Consider the following 22406-nt stretch of genomic DNA (forward strand, 5'->3'; position numbering starts at 1 on the left):
TGGATTTTTGCATTTTTATTGTGGGCATTATGAGTATCTTTTGTGACATGGCCAAAAAGAGGATTTCCAGTAAGAAATCCAATAGATTTCCTTCTTATTGCTTCAATAATTGAGTACTTCTCAAGTTATTGTTGGTTTGTTTTTAATTTCAGGTCCTGATTATATTAAGCAGCGATTTCAGGAAGGAGAAATTAAGGAAAAACCAGAAGAAAAAGCTCAGGAAAATCCTCCTACACCAAAAGAATCTCCTCATTTCTATCGAAAGGGCACTACACCTCCTGGGAGTCCAGAAGAAAGCCATAAGCATAGCTCAGCCTCCTCTGCCAAGCCTTCTCCTGCAGAACAAGGAAGGAAACAGAATTCCACCCCAGAAGACAGACTCATTCAAGAAAAAAAGAATTTAATAAGTGAAAACATTGTACCAGTAGTCCACAAACCTGTTATTTCTAAAGCACCTGCTGTGAAAGAGGAAATGATGGCCAAACACCACCAAAAGTTGTCACCTCGCAACAATCCCAAAAGCAAAGAGAATGGGGAGTTGCACGATCATTACCATGGGTATTATGTGAAAACTAATCCAACACTGTATCCATATGAGATTGGGGAAGACGAGGACCATAGCAACCCATCATCTTCAGCAGTTAAACCAGCAGCATCAGCTCAGAAGCCAAGCCCCACCAGAGCTGGAAATCAATTAGATGCCAAAGAATCATTAAAGAAATCGGAATCCTTTGCACCAAAGAATCCAGCTAATGATTTCTCTTCAATGGAAAACGAAATCAGTTTGGTAGGTATGGTAGATTGAAAAGGAATGGTTAAAGAATGTTTAGTCTATAAGCAAAAGTCGCCACGGCCAACTTGTCACAGGACAACTACCACGGCCAATTTACCACAGGATAACTCACCACGGGATAATTCAGTGCTGTATTAATTGATTAATTCAGTCACTTTTATTATTGGTGACCACATTTTCATCTAAATTATTGTAACTCTTGCATTTTTGGATTGACTTTATTTTATTATTATTGGCCACGGTTCTGTTGAACTTTTGTATTTGTTGAGTTGTCCTGCATTGAGTTGGCTGCAGTGAATTGGCCATGATAGGAGATATTTGTAGCCTTCAAATATTTGTAGGGTTGTTATATAGAAAAGGAAGTGGGCAGAACCAGTGAGTTAAAACTTCAAGGAATATTAAAATTTCAGGCTATGTATCATGAAATTCCTGATTATGTGAAATATCAGTCAATGGAAAAAGTTGCTGCATGAGCTAAGAATTAAAGTGACATCTCCTTAGTTGGAGGTCTTCAAACAGGCTGGAGTTACTCTAGTACATTCTGCCCTGACAGAATTTCTCTCGGCACCAAAGAGAATCAGTGCAGCCTTGAGTTTCTTTCTTGTTCCATCTTCCCTTCCTGGGCTAAATTAATCTTCATTTAACCATTATTGCATTCCTTCTTCAAGGTTAGCTGCTTACTCGTCTATACTGTCAGGGTTGTAAAAAGAAAATCTTACCAGAAACATAATCACAAAGTTCACTAACTAAAACAAGGGAAATAAAGCCTTAGTAAATGTGAAATGTTTGGGAATAAAGTATTTTGATTGATTTAAAAAATGAACTGTTTGGGCTCAGTCAAACAAAATATATTTGAAGAAAAATCGATGAAGCATTTGACAAAAGAATACCTTGCCAGCCATTAAACTTGAGGGTAGCTTTATTATTCTTTTGTGGTTTGTGATAGCAAATGGCAGAGGAACTATTGTGTAGATGGAAAATGGATTCAATTAAATATCAAAGTATTCTAAGAGGAGGGAATTGAAAGTGGCAAAGTGTAGATATTTCAGTAAAACTGTGGTCTAAATAACTATAAAGAACTATCAGGAAAAAAAGGGCTTTGGAATGGGTTTCACAGTTCTCAGACTTGAATATTATTTAAAAAAATCTGTGAACAGATTTCAGATATAACAGTGCATGAAAGGAAACCTATGAATATTTTAGGGCTAGAAATGTTTTGCTTTCCCATTTCCTCCTTGCAGAAAAGAGAGATTGGAGAAAAAGGGATTACAAGATAATAAGCAGGTACACAATGGGGAACATAATGAAGTGCTTCAGTGTTTTGAATTTTTAAAGGTATAAAATACCTTTACAGAGGTGGTCTTCAACTTACAACCATTCAACTAGCAACTATTTAAAGTTATAATAGTGCTGAAAAAAGTTACTTATGACTGATCCTCATATTTACAATTGTTGCAGTGTTTCCACGGTCATATTACCATCATCTGGACACTGGGACACCAGTTCACATTTACCTTGGTTGTAGCATCCCAGGATAACGTAATCACTATTTGTGAGCAACATCAATGGGAAAATCAACAGGAAAGGTCACAAATCACAATTACGGGTTGTAAAATCAAATGTGGTCACATGATGCCTCATTTAACAACTGCACACCTTAATGATGAATTTTCTGGCCCCAGACATTAGTCAAGAACTACCTGTAATAGTTAAAATATACATGTTGTTTAATGAGCTTAGGAGTTATTAGCCATGCTAATAAAGATAAAGAGGGGGGGGGGAGAGACAGAGAGACAGAGAAACATACATACATATGCATATTTTACCAAAGGTTATTCTCAGACTTGAACAGCATTGTGAAAATCATATTTATGCACATGTGTCATAAATAAGCTTTTCTAAATACAAGATACCACTTTAGTAGAATAATTGAATTATTGTATGTACGTTTGTGTTGGCAACCTGAATGTAATGATTTTACTAAGAAAAGTGGAAAAAAAACCTCAAGTATTTTGAACTAGCTGTCAAAGAGATTTATATGATTTGCTATATAGATAAACCAGAGAGAGCTGTATATTTGTGTTTGCTTGCTTGCCTCCTTTTTGAAAAATTAAAAGACCATAAGAGCCTTGATAGTACAGTGGTCTAAGCACCCTGTTATTAACACAGCTGCCTGCAATTTACTGCTGGTTCGAATCTCTCCAAGGCTCAAGGTTGACTCAGCCTTCCATCCTTTCAAAGGTAGGTGAGATGAGGACCCAGTTTGTGGGGGCAATAAGCTGACTTTGTATAAATATACAAAAGTATGAAGGCTATTGCTTAACGCATTGTAAGCCGCCCTGAGTCTCCAGAGAAGGGCAGCATATAAATCAAATTTAAAAAAAAAAAGTGTTATAGCTTTGCTTATTTCAAGCAAAGGAGAATTTCAGTATTTAGTGCATAATGGGCATATCTGTCACACAAACACCAATTACATTATTTTCAACAATTCATATCCACTCAGTATCTCGTTGATGCAGTTTTTTTACAAGGCTGTTTGTATTTTTTTTTTTTTTTGAAGACCATTTCAGCTGTAGGAAGAAAGCAGTTATCTTCGTCCTACCTCTTCCTAGACCACTTCAGTAAAAAAAAGTCTATCCTCAGCAGAAAGAATGGCAAAAAATCCTACCCACTGGAGATAAAATCCAATGAGCTGCAATATTTATAAAATATGAAGAGCTTTCTTTCTCTCTCCTCCTCCTCCCTCCCTCTCTATCTCTCGCCCCCCTCCCTCCTTTTCTCCCACCCCCCCTCTGTAAATAAAATTACCAGTAACTAGGCTTGAATGAAGAGAACTGTCTAATAAGTTAGACCCGTGATGGCTAACCTATGGCACACATGCCACAGGTGGCACATGTAACCATATCAGTGGGCATGCGAGCTCAGCTCCTTCTGGGCCTACCAGAAGCAGAGAAACAGGCTGTTTCCTGCCTTTGGAGGGGCGGGGGGGGGAAGGCCTGTTTTTCTTTCTCATCTGGCTCCAGATCCTCTCTATGAGTCTAGGGAGGGTGAAAACAGCCTTCCCCACCCCCTCGGAGGCCCTCCGGAGGCCAGAAATGGCCTGTTTCCCAACTTCCAGTTGGACAGGAAGTGATGTTTTTTGCTGTCCCCAGCCTCTAGAGCAGTGATGGCTAATCTTTTTGCCATCGCATGCCAAAAGTGGGGGAAGTGCGTGGGGTGGTGTTGCTCGCGCGCATGCCTACACCCATAATTCTATGCACCCTGCGCATGTGCGACCCCACCCACGCTCCCCCCACTTTTGGCATGCAATGGCAAGGTAGGCCCATTTTTCGCTCTTCCCAGGCTCCAGAGCCTTTCTAGGAGGCTGGGGAGGGCAAAAATGGCCTTCCCCAGCCTCCTGGAGGCCCTCCAGAGGCCAGGAACAGCCTTTTTCCTGACTTCCGGTGGGCCCAAAAGGCCCAAAAATCAACTGGCCGGTGTGCGCATGCACGGCGGAGCTGAGCTCGCGTGCCCACCGATATGGCTCCGCGTGCCACCTGTGGCACGGGTGCCATAGGTTCACCATCACAGCTCTAGAGACTCCTAGAGAGGCTCTGGAGGCTGGGGACAGCAAAAAAGTCACTTTCTGTCCAACCGGAAGTTGGGAAACAGGCTATTTCAGGCCTTTGAGGGGGTGGGGAAGGCTGTTTTCGCCATCCCTAGACTCATAGAGAGGATCTGGAGCCAGGTGAGAAAGAAAAACGGGCCTACAGGGCCATCACGTGCCAGGAGGAAGGGTCGCGCACACATGCGTGGGGATGGGGCGCATAGAATTATGGGTGTGGGCACGTGCATGCACGAACCCCGCCCGCCCTCCTGGCACGCGATGGCAAAAAGGTTAGCCATCATTGAGTTAGACCATTGCAACTAATCCTTCCAGCCCACAGTATCACTAGAAGAGATCTTTTGAAGGCTAACTCCTTATTTCTATTACTAACGGAGATCATTGAGAAATTTATTAATGTAATAAAAATATGTTTGTTGATTTAAAGAACCCACATGATATTGAAAATTATGTGCATATGTGGAATGGAAAGCTGATTAATGAATATAGAAAGAACAGTAAATAATGAAAAGTAAATGAAATGCTTAGCAAATGGTTCAGTAATGAGCAATGAGAAGTATCTGTAAAGCCTTTATAGTTGTCTAAAATATTTACTGATAAGTGCATAAAGAATGCTTCTGATCATGTTAGGGGTACATCAGTAGGGAGTATGAATAGATCTGTCCTTTTATATGCAGATGACTCCAGCTTGTGGGTTTAGAATCTGAATGATTTTCAGAAAATATTAGACAATATGATGGACAAGAATATGGCTCTGAAATTCATGTATCCAAAACCAGAATAATTATGTTTGACAGGGAAAAATGCTGTGAATAATTCCAAGTTATATATACATGGTAAAAAATGATGGCAGACAGATGGGAAGCATATAAATAAATAAATAAATAAATAAATAAATAAATAAATAAATAAATAAATAAATAAATAAATAAATAAATAAATAAATAAATAAATAAATAAATAGTTTACATTTTAAAAATGTTCAATAAAGATGGAAAAATGAGGAATTACTGTACCCTAAAGAAATTAAAATGGCTGTGTATAAGAATAAATTCTTTTCTATTTAGAAGTGAAAGATGCGTACATAAAACTTTAAAAGTTGAATGCAGTAGGAATCTGGTACTTGAGGTTGCGGTAACAGAAAAGATAAGATTAAGAATGAATGGGCCCTGGATTAATGTGGGTTGAATGAATGATCAGTATAAAACAGCATGCTGAGATGATTTGATCATATCAAAAGAATAGATGAGGATCCAATTGCAAAACAAATGCATGACAGAAGAGGAACAGGAAGACAATGAAAATCATAGGTAGATTTAATATCCTCTAAAAGACAGAAATCAGAAGTGGAAAAGCCTCCATCTGAAGGAGCTTATGAATGTCGTGGGAGTTATGGCTACATAGATAGAATGAATAATGTTAGTATAAACTAATTTTACCTATTTTTTCCCCTTGTCTCATGCCTTTAATTTCTTCGTCTTAACTAGTTCTTACTTCGTTTTTGCATTCTGCATAATGTTACTTTTCTTGAAAGAGGACAGCATGATATACGTATTTCAGAGCCCAAATATACAAAGATCAAAAAAAGAGATGAGATGAGAATAGCCCTTCAGAGCCTTCCCCTTCATTGTACTTCATAGTGAGATTCTGTTCATAAAATACATCTGCAACTAAAATCAGCAAGAAAACTATTTTTTCTTAACTGACCCTCTTTTAATATGTACAATACTTCCTACCAGCCAACATATCATAATGCCCATTAGAAAAAAAAAAAGAGTTAAATGTTGTATTTTTCTCCTTTGTACACCTTAAGCTTACTGTTATACAAGGACAATTCTCCAGCCATGAATAAAGCTTTTCTATTATAGCTTCCTTATAAACACCTGCTCCAATCAGTCACTGAAAGCAGAGACTAATTCTGCCTTTTTCTATTTTAAGCCATGGCTGATCACTAAGCCCTTATTTATGGTGCTTCACCCTAAAGCATTCTGGAGTCACACTGTTAATGTTTTAAAAGACACAAGTTGAGCTGCACTTCGGATTTTATTATAGAGCACTCTGTATGCAGTTTTTTATTGTTTAAAGCACCTCCAATTATATGAGTGTCTTTTTCTGTTCTTCCTGATATGTGAAGCATTCCTTTTATTTTTCTTCTTGATTTACATGGTTATATTACTATTTCAGCTGAATCAAAGGACTCTCAAAGTTTTTTGAAGCAAGTGTCATACTTGAACAATTCACCACAGGTCACATTTGGAAATATAGGAAGAGTAAAACAAAGAAGGAAACAATGAGGAAATTACTAAATTTGAAGTTGCTGTAGCAAGGCAAGAGCTTAATTAAATATAATTAAATTATAATTAAATTCATTAAAGCATGGATGGTATTGCTTCCCGTGTTTTTAATTTTCTTTTAATAATGTAGTTCGGAGTTTTAGATGAGCTTCACCCAAGACTTTTAGGAGCCTCATATCAATCCTTTACTATCATCAGCAGTACTGACATTATGTACTAAGAATCTGACAAAAAATTACCATTAAAAGAGAATGTCTATGGCTCAGGGTTGAATTGTAGAATTCCTGGGGCTCTCTGAACTGGGTTGTTTGCTTGTTGCCATTTCATTACCCAACTAGGTAACATCAACAAACAGCAAACTCTAAACTTACACTGACATTATCTAGTTGATTAATAAAATGTCCATAAGCAAATAGCAAAATTCAGAGAGCATCAAAAATTAACCATCTTTCTACCTTCAAGCAGGGGTCATGGTTAATGCTGAGTTGAGGTTGAAACATGTATTACGGATATCATTAAATGCAATAGAGACTGATTTATATTTTGCCAAAACCAGTTAGGCTTATGAGAGTTTATAAAACACACTTAAAATATAATATACCAATAAAATGTCTACTGTATAATAACATACAGGTAAGTCCTCAATGTACAACCACAATTGAGCCCAACATTTCTGTTGCTAAATGAGACAGTTGTTAAGTGAGTTTTGCTCCATTTTATGACCTTTCTTATCATAGTTGTTAAGTGAATCATTGCGGTTATTAAGTTAGTAAATATTAGTAAAATTAGATGTTAAGTAAATCTGGCTTTCCCATTGACTTTGCTTGTCAGAAGGTCACAAAAGGTGACTGCATGATACCAGGACACTGCAGCCATCATAAATATGAGCCAGTTGTCAAAAATCTGAATTTTGATCACTTGACCATAAATCACTTTTTTCAGTGCCCTTCTAACTTTGAATAGCCACTAAATGAACTGTTGTAAGGTGAGGACTACCTGTAACACTAAAATTACCATTACCAAATAACAGTAATCAATAACAAGTACTGTCCTAAATGAATGATTGAATTTCATCATTTTATCAGAACCATAATATGAAATACCATTCTTCAAAAGAATTTGGTTTGTGCTATGGAGATATCTGTGCCAGTGTCAGCTACCTTTATGAATAGCATGAGAGTATTTCATAAGAATGAAATGGTTAACATGAATACAATCTGGAAAAGCAGAGATATTGATATAAATACAAAAAGCAGGCTAGTTAGAGCAATAGTCTTCCCTATAATGATGTATGGGTATGAAGATGGACACTAAGAATGGCTGATCGAAAACAAATTGATGCCTTTGAACTGTGGTGCTGGCGTAAATTATTGCATATACTATGGACAGCCAGAGTAACTACCAGAGAGATGTTAAATTGTATAAAACTGGACACATTAATAGACGCTAAAATCATAAAATGACATCTGATTTATTTTGGCCATGTCGTGTGTGCAAATTTGTTGGAGAAGGCAATGATGTTAATGGAACAAGAAGAAGGGGCAAGGAAAGAACATGCCAGCTTGATAACATCATATCTGATACAAAGTTGAACATCAACAATTTAGAAGCTATACTTGACAGGGTAGCATGGAAAGCACTTGCCTATAAAGTTGTCAAGAATCGGATACAATTAAATGGTTAAAACAACGACAACAATTGTATAACAAACACCAGAATAACAGAAATGAAAGTTATATAATACTTAGTCCTTTGAAGCTATTTCTGTTAATTGTAATAAAACTACATTATATTTGTAATATAAGATCTTTGGAATTCAAAACTATGTTAGAACAAATGTCAGTATTGTGAAGGAATTCAGGTCCTTTAGATAACACACCTGAAATAAGAATTTTCTTTCTCTTCAGAAATAAATTTATGGCCAGATTTGCAGTCTGTCCATTTGCAGAATTGCAGAATGTTAAATGTGATAAGTATATAAGTACTATAAGCTTCCCCTCCCACCGTCTTTTCTTCTAAGCTCTCATTAACATCTCAGTTTGTTGGATACAGGTGCCTTCCCCATCTGATGCCATCTGAATGTGTTGCTGAGTAAGGCTTACGGAGTTGAAGTTCAACAAGTTTGGTTGGGAACAAATTGGGGAAAATTGGACTACTTTATTAAGAGCTGCCAGTTGAGAAGGCCAACATTTAGTTATGATACGTGCCTTCTCCAAAATCTTTTGTTTTTATATTTGTAGAGATTAATAGTTTGATGTTGATAGACATAAAAGCATCTGGGACTCATACCTTTATTTACATCTACAATTTAAACTGTTTGAAGTTTTAGAGCTATTCATTCTTTTCGCAACATTTCCCGATTTCTCAAGGAAAAAAATTAATTCAGATGACAATATCATCGTTATTTACTTTATATATATGTAACAAAGAGACTATAGGTTTTTGGACATCTCAGAAAATAAATGTAATGTGAATTTTTAAATAGGAGCAAGGTCTTTTGATTTCAAAATCTTTCATTTTTCAAAGGTTTCGTAAGGTCCATAACAAGTGTTTTAATTCTGTCATTATGATATAATTTGATACATTTTATTTACTTTGCAAGTGTAATCACATCTATTTTTTTTTCATTTTTTAGGGTCCTAATTCAATCATGATTGTCATGGTAATGCTCTTGAATATTGGCTTAGCGATTCTTTTTGTCCATTTCCTAACTTGATTGGAATTAAGAAAGGTAAGAATGCTCTTGTTCTTCCCATACAGAAATTCTACCCTTTCCCAACATTTTTCCATTTTAAAATGATTTGTCTCCCCAATTTAATTTTGGCTATGCCTGAATGTGATTCAACATAGTTACTTAATGATATAACTGTTTTGATCCTTCAGTGAAGTCATGACAACTAGTGGCGTAAGCCCACAGTTCTCAGCAGTTGTGTCATCAGCCTTTTTAATGGCACGAGTCATGTTCAGACACAGGGAAGGAGGCATGGAATTAGGATGGGACACGAGAAATGTGGAAACTTGGAAAATTCAGCCCAAGGGCTTTTGAGGTCCTCTGAAAGCTGAAGCAAGCAGCCACTGTTGGGGGAAAAAAATCATCATCATACACACCAGCTTTCTGAAGCACTCCAACAAATAAAGTGTGTTGGTTACTCCATCTGTTTGAACAGAGAGTGTAACTAAACTGGAAATGTACGGAGCTGCACTTTTGTTGATGGAACCGAACAGCTGCCTTACTATTTTGCTGTCTGATGTTTTTGGTGGGGGAGATGGGAAAGTGACTGCCAGAGGAATGTGTTCAGAGGATTCTGTTGCTGTGGAAGAGATTCCAGTATTCACTCCTATCTCATTAGAAGAAATAGTTAGCAGCATCACTCACCAGTCTTATTCCATTACCTGCTGCTTTTAAAATCTCTGCCATTTTCTGGGAGATTGCATTTCATTTGCTTATGCATGATTTCTGCTCACTTGCTATTTATTTAAAGCCTTTGTACAGCAGTAATATAATAATGTTGACCAGCCTGGAAAACTTCACTGGTTTTTAACCTGTATTGGAGAAAACAAATAAAGCCTGTGCTATAAGCACAGTGAGAATATTTCTATATAATATTTATTTAAAAATATAAGTTAGAAAAGTCATTTTTCAGGATTAGCAGGCAATACACTATGATGAACTTTAAGCCATAGTTTATATCTTCCCGGTGATGACCAGCAAGTCGAATTATTTAAAATGCTGTAGGGTTTATCAAGCTATAACAGCATGCTGAATTAGCAAAGTGGGAGATTTTGAGAAGCGTTTTGCCAGTTAGTCAGCAATGTGAGATTTTGCCCAGTTGCATTCAAATTCTACTAGGATTAAAGCCTTGCCTGATTATACAGTGAAACCTGTTAATTCAACTTATCATACATAACCATTTTTAAAGATTATACTTCATGTTGAATACATTCAGGTAGAGCATTTAAATCTTTAACAATGACTATCAGCTTGATGCCTTTAATGTTGCTAAACAAAGTCTGTCATCTTACCTCAGCCACTCAAAACTTAAGCCTCAAATTTTAATTTGATTCTTTGTGTCAGTTAGATGTACAGTCCTTTGTTTTGATAATGTGATCCATGTTTTACGCTCCCCACTGAAATAAATGTAGTAAAGGAGCATGCTTATTTATTTATCAGAAAACTGTACACGGTGTGATCATTTGGAAAGTCAGCATTTTTATTTGAAATAAAATTAGGACTTGGTTTTCTTTTATTTTTAGCTCTTAGAAATTATGCTTTTCAATAGATATTTAATCCTATTGTATATTATTATTAATGATTATTATTACTAATACTATTATTTGCATGGTTTAGTAGAAAGGTTTCTCATAATTACATTAGTTATCACAAAAGACAGTCCATTCTAACTGAAATGGTTTAGAATAATTCTCAAATATTGGAGCTGCTTAGTGCAGGAAAATAATATAGTGGCATTTTTTGCAGAAATGGGTTGACAGTCCTGTATTTTGACCAGTATGGAATTGAGAAGAACACAAAAAGGCAGCAAATGAAATGTAACAACTATATTTTTTTAAAGAAGAAAAACATAGTTTACTTATAAGTTTAGAAAAAAAATTCTTTATTAAAAATCAGAACATTAAATTTTAACAAGCCTTATGTAAACATGCTTATCTACAACAGGCCCCAATTAAGTTGTTGATTATGCTAATTTTGTAACACAATATTACATATGTATTTAAAAATCCAAAAAGTATGGCTTTTGAAAATTTATAAATTAAACATGTTGTTTCTGTTTATAAATATGATTTATAAGCTTTTTTAAGAGTAAAGCTCCAATAAAAAATTGTTAGTATTTTTCTAAAATGTGCATTGCTGTATTTTACATAAAAGGTTATTTATAGTTGGTTGTAATATTGTACACTACATTTTGGACAGCTTATAATCCTGCCAATGTATTTAAATATGTCACTTTGTCTATTTAAAATTTCTTGCTGTGAATGAACTCTTTTATCTAATGAGCTGCTTTATTTATAATTTCTGGAAACCAAAATGGATAATGTACAGTTTTCATAACTGTATTTGCTCTAATTAAACAATAATATTGGTTACAAATGTATAGATGTCCTTTATTTTCTCTCTCTTTCTCTCTCTCATAAATAGTTTACAAATAAAACACACCTATCTTACAAGTTCAGCTTTAGTTTGGTTATATAGACAATATGTCATATTAGGATCTCTTACAAATCAATATACAAAGGGACAGAAATACAGACTTTTATAATGCTATTTTCCCAAATATAATGCTATCTTTCTGACAATTTGGTCGATTATAGACTACATTATACATTCATTTTATATAGCCCTATCCTATTGTTTTATAATAGGATAGAGCCTTTTAAAATATCTTCCTCCTTTTCAAGATGGGACACAGTAACACCCGGAGTCAGCACCCAGAATGAGAAGAGAAAAATGTATTGTTATCCTAGACCAGGGGTGTCAAACTCAATTTCATTGAGGGCTGCATCAGGGTTGTGTTTGACCTTGGGGGGGCCGGGGGGGGCATGGCCAGGGTGGGCGTGGTCATATCAATGTCATTCATGTCAGGCCGCCTGTAGTGGCCCAAGCCCTCTGCCAGAGCAGAGGGCTCCCGAGCTCCATTTTCGCTTGCAACGGCCTCCTGCAACCCTCTGCCAGTGAAAATGGAGCTCTGGAGGGCCGCATGTGGCAGAGGCACCACGGACTGGTCCTTCGCTGTTTCCAGGATGGCACCACAAGCCAGATCTAAGCACTCTGCGGGCCTTGAGTTTGACACCCCTCTGTCCTAGACAAATGAAATGTGCTATAGGCCAGTAGAACCTCCAGAGAACTTCATTCTGTGTTGGAGATACACCAGAATTAATAGGTGTATTAATTGAGATTCTTGAGCAGATAAATAAATTGCCTTCTGATGGAAGTCAAGCAGTGGAGGAAGATTCTGTTTAGGAAAGAGTTTTATTGCTCTTCTTAATCAAAGCACAACACTGAGATCTGCTGATGTGACTGTATCTAAGAAAACTAGGCTGAATATTTTCCTTAATGAGTTTTATTTTTAAAAAGTCTGAAAAACAAGGCTCAACCTTTCCCTTCAGCAGTCCTGATCTATATCAGCCCTTTCTGGGCTTATGCTAGAATAAAATTGCATTTTTGTATGGGATGTATTTTACAGTACCTCTCCTTTCCCTGAAAAAAATTGTCGAAAGGCCAGTCCAGCCTGTTAAGGTGATGTTTGGCATTCTCCTTTTTAATAAGGACAGTGATGCTGATTGTTGAAGTTCCGTAAAGCGCTTTGTTTTAAATGAGGTCATGAAATGAGCCTTAGAATAAAGATTAGATTAAATGGTGCACGTTGCTGAGCTTGTTTGTATCGATTGATTACATAAAACATTGGAGAGAAGTACTTTCAACTCAAAGAGATTTTCCTACTTTGAAATTATAATATTCTAAAAGAGGTAAGTTTTCAGGTAGATGCAGGACATGCTTCACAGCAACTCATACTCGGGACAGGGGTTGCTCCTCTGTCCTGGTCCTGTTAGATCTCTCAGCGGCTTTTGATACCATCGACCATGGTATCATGCTGCAGCGGTTGAGGGGGTTAGGAATAGGGGGCACCGTTTTGCGGTGGTTCTCCTCCTTCCTCTCCGACCGCTCGCAGTTCGTGTTGACAAGGGGGCAGAGGTCGACTTCGAGGCGCCTTGCATGGGGAGTGCCACAGGGGTCGGTCCTCGCCCCTTCTGTTCAACATTTATGTGAAGCCGCTGGGTGAGATCATGTGTGGTTTTGGGGTGAGAGTCCATCTATACGCTAATGATACTCAGCTGTACATCTGCACCCCAGACCACCCCAACAATGCCCTTGATGTGATGTCCCACTGCCTGGAGGCCGTGCGGGTCTGGATGGGGAGAAATAGGCTCAGACTCAACCCCTCCAAGACTGAGTGGCTGTGGTTCCCGGCATCGCGATATAGTCAGCTAGCGCCATCGCTGACTATTGGGGGTGAGTCTTTACCCCCCACAGAGAGGGCTTGCAATCTGAGTGTCCTCCTGGACGCACTGCTGTCTTTAGAAGAACATATGACGGCCGTGGCCAGGGGGGCTTTTTATCAGGTTCGCCTGATCTGCCAGTTGCAGCCCTTTCTGGATCGTGACGCCTTGCGCACAGTCACTCACGCCCTTGTCACCTCCCAACTGGACTACTGCAATGCTCTCTACATGGGGCTCCCCTTGAAAAGCACCTGGAGGCTTCAACTGGTCCAGAATGCGGCCGTGCGGGTGATTATGGGCGCAACTCGTGCCCACATGACACCCCTCCTGTGCGAGCTGCACTGGCTCCCAGTGGCCTTCCGGGTGCGATTCAAGGTGTTGGTCACCACCTTTAAAGCGCTCCATGGCATTGGACCTAGATACCTTCGAGACCGTCTTCTGCCACCAGTAGCCTCCCACCGGCCAGTCCGCTCCCAAAGAGAGGGTCTCCTCAGGGTGCCATCAGCCAAATTATGTCAGCTGGTGACACCCAGGGGGAGGGCCTTCTCTGTGGGAGCCCCTGCCCTTTGGAACGAGCTGCCCCCCAGAAATTCGTAAAATCTCTGATCTCCGTGTATTTCGCTGTGCCCTCAAAACCTTGTTGTTCCACCAGGCTGGGCTATCAAGGTAAAGATTTTAATTGGGTTTTAAAATGGGATTTTAAATTTGGGGTTTAAAATTGAGCCTATCATTTAATAATTTTAATTTATTTTAAATTCTGTCTGTCTTTGTGCTTTTAATCAGGCTGTACACTGCCCTGAGTCCTTCAGGAGAAGGGCGGTATAGAAATAAAATAAATAAATAAATAATAAATAAATAAATAAATACTTGTTCATGGTTACAAAACAACCAGACAAAACGATTTTTAAATGGATCATTTCAGAAAGCTCAAAGACAATTGAATTGCTTAGCTCTACTACCAAAAATTCATCTTGTGCCAAATTATAATTAGACATGTGTAGAATAATGCAAACTATAGGAGGGCCCTGAAGCAGCTGCTTTTAATAATAATAAAAAAGCATGACACCTGATTTTTTTCTCCCTGCACTCAAGTCTACAATTATTATTCTTTTTTCTCATTTCCACATGGCTGATTCTCTGATAATGATTCATAGCTATAGAATTTATTCAGTGCTGGAAGTCACCAAAGCACCATTTATCTTGAGATTTCAGAACTGTCAGATTCTATCTGTTAAAAACTATATGGCCATCAAAGGTGGGCTATTATGATACTGATAAAGGTGTAATGCTTTGCCAAAAATTTTGTGCACAGCAAGTCATGTAGTAAAGAACAGAAATTGATAAGTAATAAGTTCAAATTTGAGACTACAGAATTCAGAAAAATAAGCATTTGACAGTTTTGAATAATATATGTGTCCATATATAACCACCAAGCCAATACATTCTAGAACCCTCCCAATCACTTTTAATTTTCTTGCTTTCCCTATCGATAAAAGTTATATGTATAAATTCTGATACCAAGAAAGTGCAAAACAGGATGATTGGTTGTACCTTTAAATGAATTCTGATAAAAACAGGATGAATTTTTGCAGAAACACCTAGCCAAAATTAGTGGATTATTGGGTTTCCTAAATGCGCTGAGAAAAAAGTTCCCAGATGGTTAAATTAAAATTTGGAACATTTTTTTCTGCCAGATGGTCTGTGCTGTTTGCTTTAATCCAGTTCTTTCAGCTAGCCTTTATGCATCCGAAACATTGTTAAAAGGACTAGAATCTTTTTAGAAGAATGATTAGTTTTGCTATATTTTAAGATACGCTCATACCTTATTATGCTGCAGCTATAAAAATGAATCATCTTAAATGTAATCTACCTTAATTGCCAGAGCTATGCTTTTAAGCATAAATCACTTGACACAAATAAAAATTCCCTTTGTGGGTCACTTGATCCACACACAACCTTTTAAAACTGTATGCACCTGCCACATGGTGTTTGTAATAAATTTCTGATAAATGTAAGTTTGTGAACAATATATCACTTTCTGAATTGTGCATAAATATACTTGCAACACGAGAACAAATTATATAAAGTAGCATGTGAACAGCACATTTAATTAGTTCAACTCATGCTCAAAACTTATAAACAGTGCAGGGTCATTAGCTCAAAAAGAAAAACAAGCATCATGGGAGAACTACCTCACACATATATTAACGTTCAATTAGTAACTTTATTTTACATGCATAGCAAACAAGAGTGAATGCAGAACTTATTGTATGAGAAGAAAATAGACTGGCTTAAGACAATACAGGTAGTGCATAACATACAACCACAATTGAGCCAGAAATGTTGGTCATAGTTCATTGTGGTCATTAGTTGAGTTGTCACATGACTTGTCTTGATTTTACACCATTTTTATAATGTTCATTAAGCAAATCATGTGGTTGTACATTAAATCCGAATCTAGCTTTCCAAAAAGTGTTTTTGCTAGAGAATAACAAAAAATATTGCAAAATGTGATCACATGCCCATGGGATATTGCAACTGATTGTAAATGCGAGCCAGTGGCCAAGTGCCTAAAATGCAATCATGGTAATGTGGCAGTTGTAACTTTGAAGATAACTTTTTTTCAATTCTGTCATAGCTTTGAACAGTCATTAAGCAACCAGTCATAAGGACTACTTGTACATGGAATGGTTTAAGAGTCAGAGATAACAATGGACGTATTCTGGATAATGGGGACAAATATAAAACTCTACTGTTACTAAAATCAAACAACCAAAAACAATCACAAAGAATTATTGCAAATAATTTATGCATTAGTTTGTATTTTAGGAGAATAGCAGTATTTCACATTTGGAATTTGCCTATTCAAGTTCTGAATTGTTTCTTACTAATTGGATACAAAAGTGTAGAGGGAATCCTTGCTGAGTAACCAATCACTTAGTGACCTTTCAAAAACATGATGGAGCTACTTAGGGGAGCTACTTATGACCCACTTTCTAAATTCTGATGGCCACACACACCCCACAAACACATGATCACATTTTGGGCACTTGGCAAGTGGCTCGCATGTAGGACTATTTGCATCAACCCACAGTGAGAATGACGGTCATTTTTCCATTCCTTCAGATCCTTCAATTCCCCATATCCTGTCAGAGCTGAAGAAGCTTCTTGGATAAGAAGCAAAATGTCTTCAAAGAAAAAAACAAAGTCCAGTTGCCATCTGAAAAAGCACCTTTAGGACATTTGTCTTAGAACAATAAAAATTTAAAACATTATTTTCTTCTTATACTTCTTTTTGGCCATGAGCTGGCTTCTTTCTATCATTACATCATGATAATATTGATTAGCTGGATTTGATTCTTGTGGGTTCATTTTTAGTTAGATCTCAACTAAAGGAACACAACACAAATATGGTAAACAGGAGGAAGATTGTGGGCATTATGAGCTGATATTCAGAAGATCTCAGGAAGATGCGAACCACATCAATAACTATGGAATCACATGTCCAGCCCAGCACTTTTCCCTTTTGATTTTCCTGTCTCCTGGCCAGAAATAAGAATGAGTGCTGCCAAGTAAAATTTCCTATTTTATTTTGATATCATTATACTTCAGGATACTCACTTGTTTTTATGATTTAGGAGCACAATAAGTCTGTTGTTTCAGAACTCCAACTGCAAGTCCTGCCAAAGGTAATCTAGGGTTAAATCAAACTGAATATAATCTCACTGCTGATTATGGAGAAGTGAAAGTTCTCTGAATAGCAGCTATGATGTCACTCATATCAGAAATTGCTCTTCTGCACGTATCAGAAGAATATGCCCTTTCTTGTGTGCTATAAGAAAGAGGAACTCCTGCCCAAGATGTGGAGATCATGCTCTTCAATGTTATAATCAGGGCAGAGCTGCCACCAAAATGGCAGCTGTATATTAAGTTCTGCCTCTGTATAATGCTCAGCTTTTGTATGCCTCTCAGTTGCAGAGAGGGTAGGGAAATGTACTATCTAGTTTCTGCATGTTTCTACTCTCAACTACTGTTATATTACAATGGTTTATACCAAACCATAAAATACCGACATAATGAAAATAACCATTACTATAAAACCACTAAAATGTGGTTAAAATAATTATCTGGTAGCAGCTCTCTTGCAAAGATCTAAATAAGTAAACTGCTTTTCTTGGGAAAGTTCAGCATAGACTTGCTTGTTTTGACACCTTTTGTTAGGAGATCTGGTCCACCCACAAATGCAAAGAGAGCAGCTTTAATGTAGGAGGATTATATACAAATACTTGTAATATAGGAAAGCATATAGAGTACTGCATTACATTAAAACAGTGAAAACTCGTGTTCAAATCCCTCTAACCATTGGGCTGAGTCACTAAATCCCATTTTATACTGTTGTTTTGAGAATGAATTGATGGAGGGCCATTGTGTGTATTTTAGTATGCATACAATATAATATGAAAGGCAATAGTTCCTTTTTTTAATATTCAGAGGGGTTTATGACCTGCGTCTTTGTCCTTGCCTCTTGCCTTTCTCATGCAAAACCACAATATCTATACAACGAGCCCATTAATAAGACTAAAGATAAGTCTTTTTTATACAAGACTGCAATTACTTCCCCCTCTGTTTCTTGCCTATTTGACACATTAATGAAAACATTTATATTGCTGGAGAGCCATTTTGGTGTTGTGATTAAGGCATCAGGCTATAAACTGGGAGGACATGAGTTCTAGTGCTGCCTAACAGAGGCGGGTTTCAGCAGGTTCTGACCAGTTCTGGAGAACCGGTAGCAGAAATTTTGAGTAGTTCAGAGAACCGGTAGTAAAAATTCTGATTGGCCCCGCCCCCATCTATTCTCTGCCTCCCAAGTCTCAGCTGATTGGGAGGAAATTGGGATTTTACAGTATCCTTCCCCTGCCATGCCCACCAAGCCACACCCACCAAGCCATGCCACGCCCACCAAGCCACACCCACAGAAATTTTTTACTAGTAGTAAAAAAATTTGAAACCCACCACTGCTGCCTAATCCTGCCAAAGCAAGCTGGGCGACTTTGGGCCAGTTCTTCTCTCTCAAGAAGCAAACCACTTCTGAAAAACTTTGCCAAGAAAACTACAGGAACTTGTCCAGGCAGTGGCCAGGAGTCAACACTGACTCAAAGCACACATGTGGATGCACACACACACACACACACCACAAACCTTGAGTTTTTTTGGTCTGATACAGCTTGCATACTGAGTGGTGGCCTAAAATTGGGGAAAAGCTACCTGTATATTCCCTTTAAAATGTTTCTCATATTATGGTAATTATACTGCCTATAATCCACTTGACCACATACAGTATGTTAAAGAATTACAATTGCTAATCCATAGAGTAGGGTTGCACTGAAAACAAAATTCACAACTTTCAGCCCAAGAATACAGCAGATGGCCGAATGCTACAAGAGAAACAATATTGATTCTGCTGATAAACAGCATAGATGTTTGCATAAAACCCATTCAAAATACAATACATCCTGATTTATGCATGCACAATATAATAACCTTCAAGGGGGAAAGTCATCCATACATAGATCATTGGCATTTGGAGGTTCTTTGCACCAAGACAAATTCCTTGTGTGTCTAATCACACTTGGTCAATAAAGAATTCTATTCTATTCTTCACACTTGCAAGTTAGGTATATATACTGTATATACCACAAATTTTTTTCATACTGTTGTGGGAAGAAGTTATGGACTCCGCTAAATGACTCCCATGTTATTTTTTATATTCCAAATATGCTGTGTCAAAATTTGATTTCAAATAAAGAAAGCGAATGTTGCCATTCCAAAATAACTGGAAAACAAGACACATTTTTTACTCAGTTGTAAAAGGTAATTCAATTTTTTTGCACCTTATCCAGGAGAAGCCAGTTTTACATTTTTAAGCAATTATCTATTGGCTAGTGGTTTGTGTAATCCAAGTTCTAATGCTATGCTTTCAGAAACATAGGACTTGCACATTACTTTTTACTTTTATTTGATTTATATACCGCCCTACTCCCGAACGACTCAGGGCGGTGAACAGCCAACAATAAAATACATACATACAAAATTTAAAAAGCAGAGATAACATCGAATTAAATAGTTTGGCCCAGACAAATTTAAAACCCCAATCAATTTAAAACAAATTTAAACTTTTAATATTAAAAATACTAAAAAATATTTAAAAATATTAAAAATGTTTAAAAAGAGGGAGAAAGTTAGGCCAGGCCCGCCTGGTGAAATAAAAAGGTCTTTAGAGTGCAGCGGAAGGTGCGCAGATACGGGATCCTCCGTACATTGCTTTATCAGTGATCTAATCTTACTGGTAATCCTTGATTTATGACCATTAGTTCAATAATAATTCAAAGTTAAAACCGTGCTGAAAAAAGTGACCTACGACTGGTCCTGACACTTATAACCTTTGTAGCATCCCTGTACTGTAGTCTTTTGACCAAGACGGTTGGAGACCAGCATGTATTTGAGACATCCTGGGGTCATGTGATTGTCCTTTGCAACTTTCCCAGGAGACTTCAAATCTCCAAAGTCAATGGGAAAAGCCTGATTCACTTAACAACCATGGCAAAAAAAAAAGTTGTAAAATCAGGCACAATTCACTTAACAGCTGCATGGCTTAACTGATATTCTGGTCCCACTTGTGAGCACAAGCCAAGAACCACCTGTACAGCAAGCTTAACTTTGCGTAAGCAGAAGCACAAGCCAATTATATTAATCAGTGCAATAATCTAACTACCTCTGCACTCTGACTGCTGTAGCATCAAATATTTACTTGCATCTATTAATAAACCATCACAAAATTAAAATACAATGAGACCTTTCATAAGACTTAATGTAATTCTGTACTACTTCTAACTATTCTACATTGATCACAGATTGTTTGAATAGGCTAGAGGGGAGCCTAGATTTTCTCTTTATTGCTTTAGCTCTTCAGAGGGAATTCATTAATCATTAGAATAATGCTAATTGGTAAAATGAGCTGTTTAACCCTGTTCTGCCCTAGGTATCCTGGGTTATCCTGCCTCTCTTTTTAATCTATCCCCATATCCCTAGCATATCTTCTCCTGTTTATGGTGACGGCTCTAATCACTCACCTCATAGCCACCTATAACCTGAAATCTTTTCATTCAATATCTGAATCTGGAAGCATTCTCATCCTGAGAAGAACCCATGAAGTTCTGCATGGACTAATCTACTTTGGATCCTCTTTTATTAAAATCTGATTGCCAAACATCACCAACTGTCTACACTAGCTAAGCTACGACTACTTTTTACCTTCTCATTTCTTGGCATTTTGCTATCTCTGACCTTATTTGAGTCAGCCAGTAGCTGTTGAGGATGAGAGGATCTGCATCTGTACTACATGTAGATCAAAATTCTTCCTGTTTGTCTTCCTGTAATAGTATGTGAGAATGACCTGGGAAATAAAGGGAAGAGATGCTGCCTAGGAAACTATCAGATAAAAGGGGGGGAACCTGCAGCTGAATACTGTGACATGCAATGAAAGAAATTTAGAAAGGATCTGCCTTAACCTATCAGATGGTAAAAACATGGCAGGAGATTTGTACTTTCAGATTTGCAAGATAATGTTAATGTAGCCCTACAATAAAGTAGCTCATCTTGTTGTGTTCCTGTCTGGTTTTCTTGGGAAACTGAGATTTCCCCATACTCTAGAGCAGTGATGGCTAACCTTTTCCGGACTGAGTGGCCAAAGTGTGCCCCCACCCCCGTGCATGCTCCCCGCCCCCGCGCATATGCACGCCCTCCACATGCATCCCCCACATTCGCAGCAGAGACCTGAAGACCAGCTGGCCGGCGGGAGGCCCATGCACATGCACAGCAGAGCTGAATTGGGGCAACGGATTGCGTGCCCACAGAGACGGCTCTGCATGTCTCCTCTGGCACACATGCCATAGGTTCGCCACCACTGCTCTAGAAATTAAGAGAAATTCTGCATGGCCACTTGAGTTGCTTGTCTCTTGGGTATCACTTGGCAGCTTCTGAAACTGATTTAAATAATTTTGGAACAAATTGCAATGATTTGGAAATGGGGCCAGGTTAGTACAGATTATGACCACTGCAGATGCCCTTGCCCATTGTCCTACTTCCCATCCTTCCCATCTATGCACAATAGACAAACTTCATTGAGTGATCATTAGGACTACCAGTGTCTTCCTACTGTAGTCCTTTTAGTGATTGTTCGTCCCTCACTTTTCCACATTCTTTTCCTTTGCATTCCTAGATGTTTGCACATCTAGATATCTTCATGCACACTTCTTTCCTTTGACTATGCGACCCTTCCTCCCTGTTTACCACTGTTGTTCCACAGAAACTTTCTGACAATGAAGAATAGAAGGCTCAGATTCACAGAAGCAAAGGCATACCACTTCCTGAAACTTTAGAGCTTCATGGAATATTATATATACATGAGAAACAATAATATATTCAGTAATGTTTGTCAAGTGGCATTTTGTGAAAGCAGTAGCTGTGAAAATAATGGCACATTAGTGCCATGAAAGCTATTCAAATTGTTTCCTTTCTTTAATATTTGTCACGGTAATAGTGAGATGGGCAGCATAGAAATGTAATAAATAAATAATATTTTAACATTTCAAATATTTCATTGTTGTTAATATTTAATATTTCATAGTGTGCTATATCCTAA

At 37.7% G+C, this 22406-nt stretch overlaps 1 protein-coding gene across 4 annotated transcripts in view; it reads left to right on the forward strand.

Annotated features, from left to right (window-relative positions):
• JPH1 (junctophilin 1) overlaps positions 1–22406 on the forward strand; it is an 81486-nt gene that overhangs the window by 51021 nt on the left and 8059 nt on the right. The window contains exons 4-6 of one of the 4 annotated variants that reach the window (XM_070940486.1): positions 153–787; positions 9327–9422; positions 16832–16980. In XM_070940486.1, coding sequence (XP_070796587.1) covers positions 153–787; positions 9327–9407 — 716 coding nt within the window. In that variant the 3' untranslated portion in view covers positions 9408–9422; positions 16832–16980. Of the gene's footprint in view, positions 1–152; positions 788–9326; positions 9423–9574; positions 11520–16831; positions 16981–22406 lie in introns of those variants that run through there. The other 3 variants (XM_070940483.1, XM_070940485.1, XM_070940484.1) reach the window with 3 other exon arrangements.

Source organism: Pituophis catenifer, unplaced genomic scaffold, assembly GCF_029215685.1.
Source record: "Pituophis catenifer annectens isolate HBS135680 unplaced genomic scaffold, rPitCat1.0.hap2 SCAF_3, whole genome shotgun sequence".
NCBI classification, from domain to species: Eukaryota; Metazoa; Chordata; class Lepidosauria; order Squamata; family Colubridae; genus Pituophis; species Pituophis catenifer.